The sequence below is a fragment of the Camelus bactrianus genome, chromosome 4 (genome assembly GCF_048773025.1).
Source record: "Camelus bactrianus isolate YW-2024 breed Bactrian camel chromosome 4, ASM4877302v1, whole genome shotgun sequence".
NCBI lineage: Eukaryota > Metazoa > Chordata > Mammalia > Artiodactyla > Camelidae > Camelus > Camelus bactrianus.
Genome location: NC_133542.1, coordinates 75777969 through 75790005, shown reverse-complemented (window position 1 = coordinate 75790005; position 12037 = coordinate 75777969). Strand labels below are relative to the sequence as shown.

General features: G+C 60.2%; 2 protein-coding genes across 13 annotated transcripts in view; one reads left to right on the top strand and one right to left on the bottom strand.

Moving 5' to 3' along the window:
• ADAMTS13 (ADAM metallopeptidase with thrombospondin type 1 motif 13) overlaps positions 1-4064 on the bottom strand; it is a 31126-nt gene extending 27062 nt beyond the window's left edge. For 2 of the 10 annotated variants that reach the window (XM_074362562.1, XM_074362561.1), the window contains exons 1-4: positions 2217-2534; positions 1887-2050; positions 1477-1543; positions 143-435 (exon numbers count right to left, since the gene is read on the bottom strand). In XM_074362562.1, coding sequence (XP_074218663.1) covers positions 143-435; positions 1477-1543; positions 1887-2050; positions 2217-2409 — 717 coding nt within the window. In that variant the 5' untranslated portion in view covers positions 2410-2534. Of the gene's footprint in view, positions 1-142; positions 436-1476; positions 1544-1886; positions 2080-2216; positions 2558-3273 lie in introns of those variants that run through there. The other 8 variants (XM_074362565.1, XM_074362564.1, XM_074362566.1 and 5 more) reach the window with 8 other exon arrangements.
• Positions 4065-4071: 7 nt separating this feature from the next.
• Positions 4072-11977, top strand: REXO4 (REX4 homolog, 3'-5' exonuclease). 3 transcript variants are annotated; one of them, XM_074362580.1, is made up of 8 exons: positions 4082-4464; positions 5903-6264; positions 7283-7420; positions 7622-7815; positions 8913-9001; positions 9973-10047; positions 10537-10611; positions 11184-11977. In XM_074362580.1, the coding sequence occupies exons 1-8, from the start codon at positions 4240-4242 to the stop codon at positions 11304-11306; spliced, it is 1281 nt and encodes a 426-aa protein (XP_074218681.1). In that variant the 5' UTR covers positions 4082-4239; the 3' UTR covers positions 11307-11977. The 3 variants fall into 3 exon arrangements, 2 of the variants coding, with proteins under 2 accessions (XP_074218680.1, XP_074218681.1); XR_012506622.1 differs by lacking the exon at positions 11184-11977 and having other exon boundaries at positions 4072-4464; positions 8913-10047; positions 10537-10610; XM_074362579.1 differs by lacking the exons at positions 10537-10611; positions 11184-11977 and having other exon boundaries at positions 4072-4464; positions 8913-10115.
• The last annotated feature ends 60 nt before the right edge of the window (positions 11978-12037 follow it).

Genomic DNA, 12037 nt, shown 5'->3' with positions numbered 1-12037 from the left:
CGAGGGGTCCGACGGCAGGCTAAGAATTACGTGGTGCTGCTCTCTCGTGTGGCTGTGCGGTGGGGGCTGGGGGGGCATGTTTGCACCACGGGGTCCCACCAGCCACAACCTCTCCCCGATGCCAGCCAGGGCGCCCACTCACCACACGGCCCGAGCAGTAGGTGAGCCTGGCTGCTGCGCCCAAGGGCAGCAAGGTGCGGCCTCCCGTGAAGCAGGGGTGGGGGGGGCCCCTGAGCAGCCGGAGGGAGGCGTTCACCACACGCTCGCTGGTGAAGGAGGCAGCGAGGAGGCCCATCCGGGGCCGGAAGGAGAAGGAGAAGAGCTGTCCCAGGGCTGGCAGGGAGCAGCGTGGGGGCCCGCAGGGTGCTCCTCCCTGCCTGTCCCCATCCTCTTCTTCACAGACACAGGTGAGCGGGGCCACGTCAAACTGGGGCACTGCGGGAGACAGGAGACCCCTCACCCACCTGTCAGCCGTCCGGGCCCTCGTGCTCTGGGGAGGGGCCCAGAGTTCTTCCCTTTGGAGAGAATCAGTGGGGAGGCGCGCTGGCCTGGAGCCCTGGAGCCCAGGTTCACATCCCGCTCCTCCAGCTCAGGCAAGGGGCAGCTCGATGCTGCGGGGCCAGGCCAGCCTTGGAACACGTGTCTCATGAGTGAAGCCCTAAGCCCCGGCAGGGGAAGCGGTGCAAGCATGGCCTCAGTGGAAAGCAGGAGCCCGGGACCGGCCCCACCGCCCTGGTCCACCGTCTCCTCACCCCAGTGCAGCCCCCGGCGGCCATGGGGGCCCCAGGCTGTGGTCTCCTGACCCTCCAGGGAGCTGCAGTATGAGACACTCAAGCTCCCGGCCCCCACACCGCAGTTAATCGCCCCCCGCCCCGGCCCTCCGGCACAGCCCCGGGCACTGACCGGGCTGTACCCGACCCAGGCCACAGAGAAGTCAGTCACAACTGGACATCGCTAATTTGCCCCACCCTGACCACTAGCCCACTCTGCCCCTGGTGCCCACCAGCTTTTGGATCAAAGTCACCAACAGCCCTACTTGGAAAGGGGGCCAGCACCCCGAGAAGTCCACGGACACAGCCCACGAGCAACGAGTGCGGAAAGGCTGTGGCTGGAGCTTGACCCAGTGTGCGTGTTGCTCCTCACAGAAGGGATAAATGTTTATATCCACGGCCAGAGACCACAAGAGCTGCTGACAATCAGTCAGCCCCGGGGGCCCAGGCATGGAAGGGCCAGCTAATTAGCGGCCATCTCCAGATGCCGAGCAGAACCCCAGGGTCAGAACCCGCGCTCGGCCCAGAACACGCAGACCCGTTTTTATCGACTTGGCAGGAAGTAGTGGAGTTAATTAACAGGGGTGACCGCAGGGGCTCTGACCGCCTCCCAGCCCAGCCACCACAAAGCCGAGACCCCTGACTCAACGGCACCCCCGCAGGCCCTGAGAAACTCCCCAAGCTACGAAGACTCCAGGACTAGTACCTTCGGAGGTAGCGGCAGGGCCAAAGTAAGCCATCACTTCCTCTGGCTCCAAAGCCTGAAGAAATTGCTGTGGAACAGAGAGGATGAATGAGGGGAGGGAGGTGGGAGGGGGCTAGGCATGGAGCAGGCATAGAGGGGAGAGGGAGAGAGAAGGGGCCGCAGGATGGAGAGGCGGATGAGAGCCACTCACCCTGGTGTGGACAGCGTGTGCCCTTCACCAGCCGGACAGACGGTACTGAGAGGCCAACTCCTTCTCCAGGGAGCACACTTCGTCCCCTGAACCTCAAGTTCAGATTCCTCCCACTCTGCCCCCTCTCTCTAGGGGATCTGCCCTCGGCACCCAGTAGAGCTGTGACTAATTCCCAGTGCTCAGGCTCCCCCGGCACCACCGCTCCTCCAGGACCACCCACCTGCTGGAAATCGGAGAGGCCCCAGCAGCCCAGGAGGAAGAGCACAGAAGTGAGAATTCCCCGCGCACGTCTCCCCGGGAGGCGAAGCTCACGCGTCCTCATCCTCGGGAAAGTCTGCCGGCCCTCCTGTCGGCCCAGGGAGGGAGAGCCGCGGCGACTGAAGTCTGGGCAGTGTGGAATGAGACAGACCCCGCTGGGTTGGAGGATTAGGCCGTGTTTACGCTTAGGAGCTGCTTCCCAGGGCAGGGGCCGGGGGTGGGGGTGGGGGGCTGGGCTGCCTGCCTGCCCCGCCCCCCTCTCACCCTCTGCTACCAGGAAGGACACACCTACCCACCCAACTGCGCTGGTCTACTTTCCTGTCAGGCCTCAGTCTGTGGTCTGAGTCCCAGCTCAGCCTGCACGTCCCCTTTATCCTGCCCCGATTAATGTTGCGCATTCCTAACTCTGTCTCTGTGGCTGCTTCCCAGAGACCCAAACTGGCACACTGCCTGCATCCTGGCGGCCTCGTCGCTGGCCTGGGCATCTGGACTGAGCCCCTAACTCCCTGCTCGCTCTCTCACTCCCCGTTCCCATCCCATCTCATAACTCCCCAGCCTCAAAACAATCGATAGCTCCCCCTTTCTCCTTAGAATAAAATGTCCTGAAAAAGGACACTATGAACTCATCTACAAAACAGAAACAAACTTGCAGACATAGTAAACAATCTTATGGTTACTGGGGAAAGGGAGTGGGAAGGAATAAATTTGGGAGTTTGAGATTTACAAATGTTAGCCACTATACATAAAAATACATTTTTTAAAAAGTATAGCAACTGCTGTATAGCACAGGGAACTGTGTTCAATATCTTGTAACAACCTTTAATGAAAAAGAATATGAAAATGAACATATGTATGTATATGCACAACTGGGACATTGTGCCGTACACCAGAGAGTGACACAGCGTTAACTCATGGTAGTTCAATAAAAAAAATAAAATAAAAAAATTAAAACATTAAAAAAAAAAAAAAGTCTTGAGCATCTGAGGCCCTGTCATCCATGGTCCAGCCCCGGTCCAGCCCCAGTCCGACCCGGCCCGGCCCGGCCCACTTCCTGCATCTCCTGCCCTCCCCTCGGTGCTCACAGACCTTGACCCCTACCAGCCGGCTTTCTGTCCCTCAAACACACCCACTGCTTTGCTATTCCGTCTGCCTGTGGTTCACATTCAAGTTTCACTTCAAATGTCACCTCCCTCATGGTATCATCTAAGTGTACCTGGTGGGACGCATTTAGGAAACAAAAATCGGGACAGCAGTGAAATTTGAATTTTGCAATAAACAATGGATAAATTTTTCCCTTTGGTGTTTAAGTATAACCCAAACATTGCAACTACTATATGGGACATACTTACAGCAAAAATTACTCTTTATCTGAAAGTCCCGTTTCTCTGGGTGTCCCGCATTTTGTTTGGCAGCCTTGCGCCTCCTCAGTGTCCACCACGGCGTCTCATTTTATCATCTTCGTAGTAGTTACTGCTATCCAGATTATGACCTGTATTTCCCTGAAAGCCCCACGCACTCATGGAGGCTGGAGCGGGCGCCTCGCGGGTGGTGTTTATCAGGGTACCGGCAGGGCCAAGCCCGCGGGCCAGCCGTTCATTGCTGTTGCCGCAAAATGAAACACTGCACGGCGCTGTCACAGTCCTCTCCTGCTGTTACTGGATGTCGTTGAAGCGCCTTTGCAGCCCGATAGCTCCGTGCACCCTGGTTCCTCCTCCGCGCCCCTGGGCCTCCGTTCCCCGCTGCGTGGGGAAGAGGGGCCCCCAGAGCCGGGGAGGCTGGGCCGGGGCGCCCGGGACCAGCGCGCCCTCCGGGCCGCGCCGATCGCGCCCGGCCCGGCGGCCCAGCGCCCCCTTGCGGCCGCCCGCGCCCTGCGCTCCGGCGGCACGGCCGCGGTGCTACAGCGACGGCGGCCCCCCGTGCCCTTCCGGCGCTCGCGTCTCGGCCCCATCTCCGCTCTCGGCGAGATCCCGGGATCCCCCTAGTCCGACCCTAGGTCGCCGACCGCGGAGGCCGCTCGTCGAGGTGGCCGGCCGCCCCTTTCCTCTGGGGGCGAAGAGCTCCGCCCACCTTCCGCTCGTCCGGAACCAGAGGCGAAGGCGAGGTTTCCAGCCGGTCGGGGAAAGAAGAGCACTTCCGGGGATCGGGGCGCACGTGCCGAGGCGCTCGCGGGGTCGCTTCCGGGGTCCCGGGCGCGGGTGTACCCCCCAGCGGGCGAGTCGGGGGCTGGCCGGGGCCTGTGCTCGGCGGGCAGAGCCCGGCTCCGGGGCCGCGGCGAGGCGCCGTGAACGGGCGCAGGGACCAGGGACGAGGCCGGGATGGCGAAGACGACGCCGCTGACCCCCAAGCGCGCCGCGGTCGACCCCGCGCCTGGGCCGGGGCTCGTCAGAAAGCCGACTCGGAAGAAGATGAAGAAGAAAAGATTCTGGAAGAACAAAGCGCGAGAAGTAGGCGAGAAGCCGGGAAACGACGCCGGAGGCGTCGCGGTGCGGCCTCCAAAGGCACCAGAAGACTTTTCCCAAAACTGGAAGGCGCTGCAGGAGGTAAGAGCGAGGGGGCCCGCGGACCGCGCCGCTCTTTCCCCGGTCACCGCAGTGGAAGAGGGAGCAGGGCTTGCGGGGCCCCAGAAGGGCGCTGTGGAGGCGGATTGGAGTGGAGACTGTGCGGACAGCGCCGTTCACAGGAGAAGTGGCCTCTGGGGGAGGCAGCGAGCTCGTGGGCGAGTAAGTGGCAGGAAGTTGATGTCGAGGATTCTTTCAGTGCTCTGGGTCTTTAACAGATGATGGTTGATAACTCCTGCGCCCAGATGCTGACCTTAAAGTGTGCAGACACGGCGGGATGAGCCATGTGTGTTCTTATTTAGCTCAATACCAACACTGTGAGACAGAGTCCTTTATCATCTACATTTTACAAAAGAGGAAATGGGCCCAGAAAGGTTAAGTAAATTATCCAGGGTTGCAGCCAGGTCGGCGGAACCAGGAGTCAGACGCCAAGATCCCTGCTGTCAATGCAGAGTTATACCTACTGCCTTTCTTGACATCAGTGGTCAGAACTCATGTATGGGTTACCGTCTGCTAGATGCTGTTACACGTACTTCACTCACAAATTCTCTGCGCCTCCTTGGAGTTAGCTGCTGTTTTTCAGATGAGGAGATTGAAGCAGGGAGTTTGAGGAACCGTGTGACCACACAGCTAGTTAGTGGGCTGGGGGACAGGTTCCCATGGTTGGGCCTCAGTTTGTGCTCTTTGCTACCACCGACCTTCAGAGTGTCTTCTGCAAGTTTCTGGAGTCCGTTACGGAGCCTCAGAGGAAGTGAGAGAGAACAGAGAAGAGCTTTTGAATTTCTTAACCAGGCCCAGCATCTTAGGGCAGGAGTCCAAATATTTCTCCCGGATGAGTGAATTTCTCTAGGGCACCCCCAGGGTCCTCTGATTTCTTAAACTGTAAGTCTGTCTCTTTCAAGAAAATAAAGCAAAATTAAGTGGAGCAGAGGGATGTTTACTGTGACAAAAACCTTGAGTTTTCTCTCGTTCATACAAGAAAGGCAATACTTCTGTTCTTTAAATGTTATGGGAACAGGAAAGTGGAAAGCCACCTCATCATCTCAGCCACGTGTGTGGCAGGGTCTTAACCATGTAGAGAGCAGCCAGGTTGAGGACTCGCACACCAGAGGAGATGGGGCTGGAAGGCCTCAGCCCTCCGTGCGGAAGAGCAGGGGTGTGGCTGCCAGCCCTTCAGCCACCTGTCACTGGACACACCCCTCTCTTCCTGAGACCCTCATGGCAGTAGCAAACCATGAAATCTGAGAAAGGAAGTGATTTCCGTGCCCCAGCTTTTTGGCCAAAGCTGGGAGTTACCTGTAAAATAACGATAAATGTGAGAACAGGTTGCTTTTACGCACGTACATAGACGTGTTTTCAGTTTCTTGTGCGTGATTTCCAAGTGAAAACGTGTCACGTATCTTATCTTGGGTTCCATTAGCTGCTGAAGCAGAAATCACAGACCCGGAAAGAGCCTCTTGGTCTCTCTCAGATGGATTCCAAAAAGCAGCCCCGAAGTGTCCAGCAGAACAGGAAGTCGATCCCAGATAAAGCAAAGAGGGCTGAGATGGGGACAGAAGACACAGACCAGGAGGCCACAGGGGGCTCTGTTCCCCCAGGATCACCACCGGACAGGAAGATGCCTGCACTTCACACACAGCACAGCGGGCAGTCGCGGCACAGTGAGAAAGCAGCCAAGAAGAGGACCAATGGGAACATTTCTCTGAAGCGAGGAGACATCAAGCATAAGAAGCGGAAAGCTAAGGAGGCGACCGCCACCTCGGCCCCAGCCCCACCCACCGAGTAAGTGCCCACGGCCTCCGCCAGCCTGGGCTGCAGTCTGCCGCAGTCATCCTTGCCAAGAGGGAGGTGACAGCCAAAGCCAGAAAGACTCTGACCTGAAACCGATTCCTGGGTCTTGCTCACTGGGTGGTTGGGGGCAAGCTCCTACGTGCCCTGAGCCTCTGCATTGTCCTGTGTGGTGGGCCTGTGAGGTGCAGCGGGCTGACCTGTGCCTGCTGGTTACTCAGCAAACACTGGGATGGTCACTCACATGGGGGTGGGGGTGGGGACCAGAGGTCAGTGGTTCCCCCGAATGGCTCAGCTGGAGGCGTAAGTTGGGCTGGCTGGCTGCCTGTTGCCTGGGTGTTGAGGTCACAGTGGGCACAGGTTTTAGGAGACAGGGGTTTCAGTGCCTGCCCTGTGTCATGTGCCAGGTCCATTGTCTGGAAATAGAGTGGCCCTGATGGGTCGCTCCCTCCTGGGGGGGCAGCCAAGCAGAGGAGATGGACGAGACACTGAGATTATTTCAGCAATTCGCTCAGTGTGGTCGGGATAAATCCAGCGAGGGAGAAGTCTGTGGGAGCGTAGGGCCAGGGGAGCGCGTCTGTTCAGGGACCCATCTCTAAGGAGATGACGTGGAAGCTGAGTCCAAAAGACATACTCAGCAGGCAGAAGTGTGCGCTCCTGCCCGGGCATCCGTGTCTGCAGGGCGTGGCACCAAGTGGGGTGGGGGGGTCTGTGTCCATGCTGGACAGTCGTGTTTGAGTCTCGTAAATGTTTGATTACAATAGAATTTGTGTTGTAATTAGAAAGGAAACACCAGAAGCCGTTACACCTGGGTGGGGGTCTCTATTTCTGTTTTGTGTTGTGTGTTGCTCTGTAGCTCTGAATTTTGGATAGTGAGTGTGTTTTTTAATTAAAAAGAAGCGTGATGGGGGAAGGTGCTGAGATGGTCACAGAGGTGGGCCGGCACCTGGGGCCTGACTGCAGGAGCCGTGGCCGCCGCCGGCGCGCCCAGCCTGCTCGCTCTGCCTTTCAGGGAAGACATCTGGTTTGATGATGTGGACCCGGAGGATATTGAAGCGGCCATCGGCCCCGAGGCAGCCGACATAGCGAGGAAGCAGCTGGGTCAGAGCAAGAGCAGCGCCACGCTGGTGAAGGAGCGGGCCTTCAGTGGGTACGCAGGGCGCACTCGGCCTCAGAGAGCGGGGGTTTTCGGGGAAGGAGCCGTCCCTCCCCTCCGGTGGGTTGGGCGGGCACCTCTCAGTGTCCTGCTGAGACCCATGTCGGCACAGGGCCTGTCACTGTGGGGGGCGGCGGTGCCTGTTCCCTGGTCCCCCCGCCGCATGCATTAAGTCGGAGCCTTGGTTCCCTTCAGCCTGACCAAAGCCTTAGCCCTGGACTGTGAGATGGTGGGTGTGGGCCCCCAGGGGGACGAGAGCATCGCCGCCCGCGTGTCCCTGGTGAACCAGTATGGGAAGTGTGTTTATGACAAGTTCGTGAAGCCGACCCAGTTGGTGACTGACTACAGGACAGCGGTCAGCGGGATCCGGCCCGAGGACCTCGCGCAGGGTGGGTGGTGCTCGGAGGCGGGAGTGGCAGTGGCACGCTCGTGTTCCTCCACCTGTTCCCTTCTGCGGGTGCTTCCTAGCTGGCTAGCGGGGGTGCGGTGGGGGCCAAGCTCTCGGGTCTTCCTTGCTGCCTCCTGGCTGCCAGCCTCCAGACCAGGACGCTGTTCTGAGGCACTCTGTGACTTGGCGGCAGGATGGAGAGAGTGAGGGCAGGAGGCCAGTGGAGGGTGTGGCCGGGGAGGTGCGCAGACTGTGGGGTCTGACGGACCTTCGTGAGGACTCTGGGGGGCCCGTGGGCAGTGAGAGGCGAGGTCCGGCCCAGGTCCCTGCAGGTTCTTTGCAGGACTGGGGATGGGGCAGATGAGTGTGAGCTGGAGGTGACCGTTAAAGGTGACAAGTTGTGGCCCAGCTCTGGACACACCTCAGAGGCTGAGTCTGTCGGGTTTGCCAAGGGACTGGCTGTGCTGGCGGGAGCGAAGGCCCGAAGAGTTCGGGGGAGGTCCTGGACGCAGGCGCTTGTGGCCACTGCCCTGCTTTCTCAGGCCGTGTGGTCTCTGCTCTCTGCACCTCTCAGCTTCTCCCACTCACGGCCCCAGGGCCCATGCGCATCTCCAGCCCAGGCTCTGCCAGTCTTTCTTGGCTTAGAGCGGACAGAATCACAGGGCACAAGCTCGGTTCCCGCAGCCCCTCCCTTTGGGAGGAGGGGAAGGGGGGCCCCCAGAGGGTCTGCTCGGAGAAAGCAGGCAGGCCTCCTCCGGAGCCCGGGGTCTGGAGTGGGGCTTCTCACCATCTGTGGTGAGGGGACCCCCGCCCTTTGTTTTTATGTCCAGTTGCAAGGACATCAAACACAGGCCCTGGTTTCTATTAGATTCAGCAGTCAGGGTCACTCCGCCAGGTGACAGTGGGTGTGCGCCCCTCCCTTCTCCCTGGGGAAGAGGGGGGCAGCTGAGACAGCCCCTGGGCTTTGGCATCACTGGCCTCCCTGCCCAGAATCTCTAACTGCTGGCCCTCTGAGTCCTGACCTAGGGTGGTGGCCTCTCCCTCTCAGAAACAGTGACTTACGTGTTGATAAAAATTACTTCCTTGTTTTGATTCCAGGAGAAGAATTTGAAGTTGTCCAGAAGGAAGTGGCAGGCTTGCTGAAGGGCCGGATTCTGGTCGGACACGCGCTGCACAATGATCTGAAGGTACCGGCTGCTGACACCAGCTGCTTGGGCCCTGCGTGCGCCTCGGCCGCGCTGGCCTTCTGTGGAACACAGCGTCTAAGGCAGTCATGCTTGGTTCGTGCACTGAGTGACATGCCCACGTGTCAGCTTGGTGGACCGACTCCCCGCACACCACCCGCACACCCGCTGGACAGGCTGCAGCTCCTCTCAGGGCAGAGCTTCCCTGGTGACCATTCCCTCGAAGCCACCAGGCAGCCCCCACCTCACAGGCTGGCCCACCACGGCCAGCTCAGAGGGCGGCAGGCAAGCTCAGAAGGCCCCCTTACCGAGGCCCAGAGGGCGCGGCCTCAGCCTCTGCCCTGCAGGGTCCTGCTGTGGGCAAAGCTGACCCTCCGGTTCGGGTGGGAAGCTCAGGGCAGGCAGGGTGGGAGCCTGTCCTCCCTGGACCTGGAGCTTTTCCACGTCCTCTGGGACCCTGGAATCCTCCCACGTCTCAGGGACTGGGAAGTGTTGGTCTTACGTGCCTTTTAAAAGTAAGTTTTTAACCGTTAAAAACTAACAAGTCCTCTGCTCACAGAAGCACACTTTGTTGGGGTGATTCTCACCCCAGGGGCCCGGTGCCCTGCTCCCTCCTCGCGCCCTCTCCGTCCCTGGTAACTTGGATGGACTCAGACCTCCCCCGAGGCCTGTCCCGCGGCCGTGTGCTGAGCTGCTGAAACCGGCTCTGTTCTCGCCTCACTGTGTGTGTGACACCAACTGAAAACAGACAAGTTGGCTGCTGGTTCCTCGGCTCCAGCTTCCCGGCCTCAAGGCTGTTTCAGCCCCGTGGTTCGTGGTTCGAGGGCCTCCTCCCCAGGGTGGTTTTCTCCCAGACGTTCAGGCTGTCGTCAGCACCTCATTTCATCTGTGCGGGAACGTGTGTCGTTGCTGGAATTGGGGGTTCCGTCACAGCAGGTGAACGGTGAGGCCCCCGTCGTGTTTTCTCCCTCCAGGCGCTGTTCCTGGGTCACCCAAAGAAGAAAATCCGGGACACTCAGAAGTACAAGCCTTTCAGGAGCCAAGTGAAGGTGCTTGGAGTCAGCGCAGCCCTGTGCAGGGGGGAGGTGTCGCGGTGCGCACGGTCCTCGGTTCTGGTCCCTGGAGGCTGGCTGGCTTGTTAAGGGGGTTTTGGCTTGGTTTGGTTTTTCCTTTTAACCTTTAAAACTGAAAGGCATCTTAAAAAGGAGAGTTCTGCTGCATGCCAATCTCAAAGTTCATGTCCCTGAGGGCCGGTGAGTCCCCTCTGACCTGTGACAAGAGCCCCGACTGCGGGGAAGAAGCCGCCATGTGGCCTGTTCCAGCGGCAGAGCTGCCCCTGGAAGGCTGAGGTGCAGGGTCCTTCCTGGTCCCCTCCACTGGCTGACCTGGGTGTCACCAGCCCCCGGGGCCACTGGCACTTCCACTGGAAGGCACACTGAAGGTCGCTGGGGTTGGGGGTCAGCAGGCGAACCCCCTGCCCGGTGCAGCCCCCCCCCACCCGCCCCAGGGCCACTGTGTGCTGCCCTCTCCCCTGACAGAGTGGACGGCCATCTCTGAAGCTGCTTGCAGAGAAGATCCTGGGGATCCAGGTGCAGCAGGCGGAGCACTGTTCGGTGAGTGTGTCCCGCCTGACAGTCCCCGGGAGTGGGGGCCTTGCCCAGCCTCGGAGGCAGGTGTCTGTCACCCGACGCACACACCTCGGGGCTCAGGCGCCTTTTAGGAGGCTGCCGGCTGTGAGAAATGGCGTGGCGCCACGGGCCGCACGGCGCTGATTAAGCTCTAAGTGGTTGCGTTTAGCTGATTCACACTCACCGTGAGAAACCCGCAAGTGCACTGCCATCGAAGAAGTCCTGGGTCTGGGCTGAAGGCTCTCTAGGACTGCGGGATAGGCTGGCGGCCCGCGGAACCCCACCACCCCGCGGCCTCAGCCCCCTGGGCTCTTTGCGCCCAGCGCCGGGCCCTGAGCCCGCCACGCCTCCCATCTGGTCCTCGTTCCATGGGGTCCAGCGCGCCTTTCTGGGCGGCACGTTTGTCCCTTCCTTTCTTTGGGTTCCTTCCTTCCATGAGTGGGGGCGCTGGGGGTGCAGAAGTACGGTGAGGCTACATCACTTTTCTCCTTCACCCGCCCTGTGTGTCTGTGCCTGTCCCCGGTGGAACAGTCACGATGACCCTCCGTGTCCCCCAGGTTCAGGACGCACAGGCAGCGATGAGGCTGTATGTCTCGGTGAGGAAGGAGTGGGAGAGCGTAGCCCAGGACAGCCGGCCCCCGGCCCCCAGCCCAGCCCTGGACGGCCCGCAACAGCTGTGACCGAGTCCCCCCGAGAGGTTTCAGAATCATGGCGGAGGGGGACACACGCACATGTGCTGCTGAGCAGGACTTCTCTGGTTTTGTGACCTAAGACTCGTCGCCGTACACAGGGCGGGAGTAGGGGCTGTGCCACACCGACCATCCCCTGGGACGCACCAGGTGCCGGGGGCTGAAAGCACCCAGTTGTCCGCCGGGTCTTCCGTGTGGTCCCCCGAGACCCCCTTGGGCGATGGGAAGAACTCTGCGGACTCCAGCCTGGACCCAGGGGCTGTGGGCAGCCAGCTGCAGCCTCATGGAGGAATTTCTGTGGTCACCCGTGGACTGGGGGAGTCTCTGTGAAGGTGAGGGGGTCCTTTCTCACCTGCTCCCTACACCCCAGCCAGGCTTGAACTCCAGGTCCGAGCCTACAGCTGGTGAGGTGAGCTCAGGGTGTCCCGCGCGGAGACAGCAGTGACACCCAGAGGCAGGCACCTCCCTCGTCTGAGACACACCTGCTGACCATGGACGGCCTGCGGCTGTTCCCCGGCCCAGGGGTGAGAGTCTCCGAGAACCAACGTCAGGGCACTGCGTGGAGGGCGTGACACCCTGGGCCACACTGAGCCACCTGCTGGCTGTACAAAAACTCCAGACCCCTAAGGACATTGTGTGACATAAAGGCAGGTTTTATTGGAGCTGGAGCTGGTGGAGGCTCTGTGTCTGGCTACTGCCACCTGTCCCAGCTGGGCGGCCCC

Coding starts and splice junctions, on each gene's coding strand:
- REXO4 (XM_074362579.1), top strand. CDS start 4,240: ATGGCGAAGACGACGCCGCTGACCCCCAAGCGCGCCGCGGTCGACCCC. Junction 4,465..5,902: donor ACTGGAAGGCGCTGCAGGAG/GTAAGAGCGAGG, acceptor GGGTTCCATTAG/CTGCTGAAGCAGAAATCACA. Junction 7,816..8,912: donor GCCCGAGGACCTCGCGCAGG/GTGGGTGGTGCT, acceptor TTTTGATTCCAG/GAGAAGAATTTGAAGTTGTC.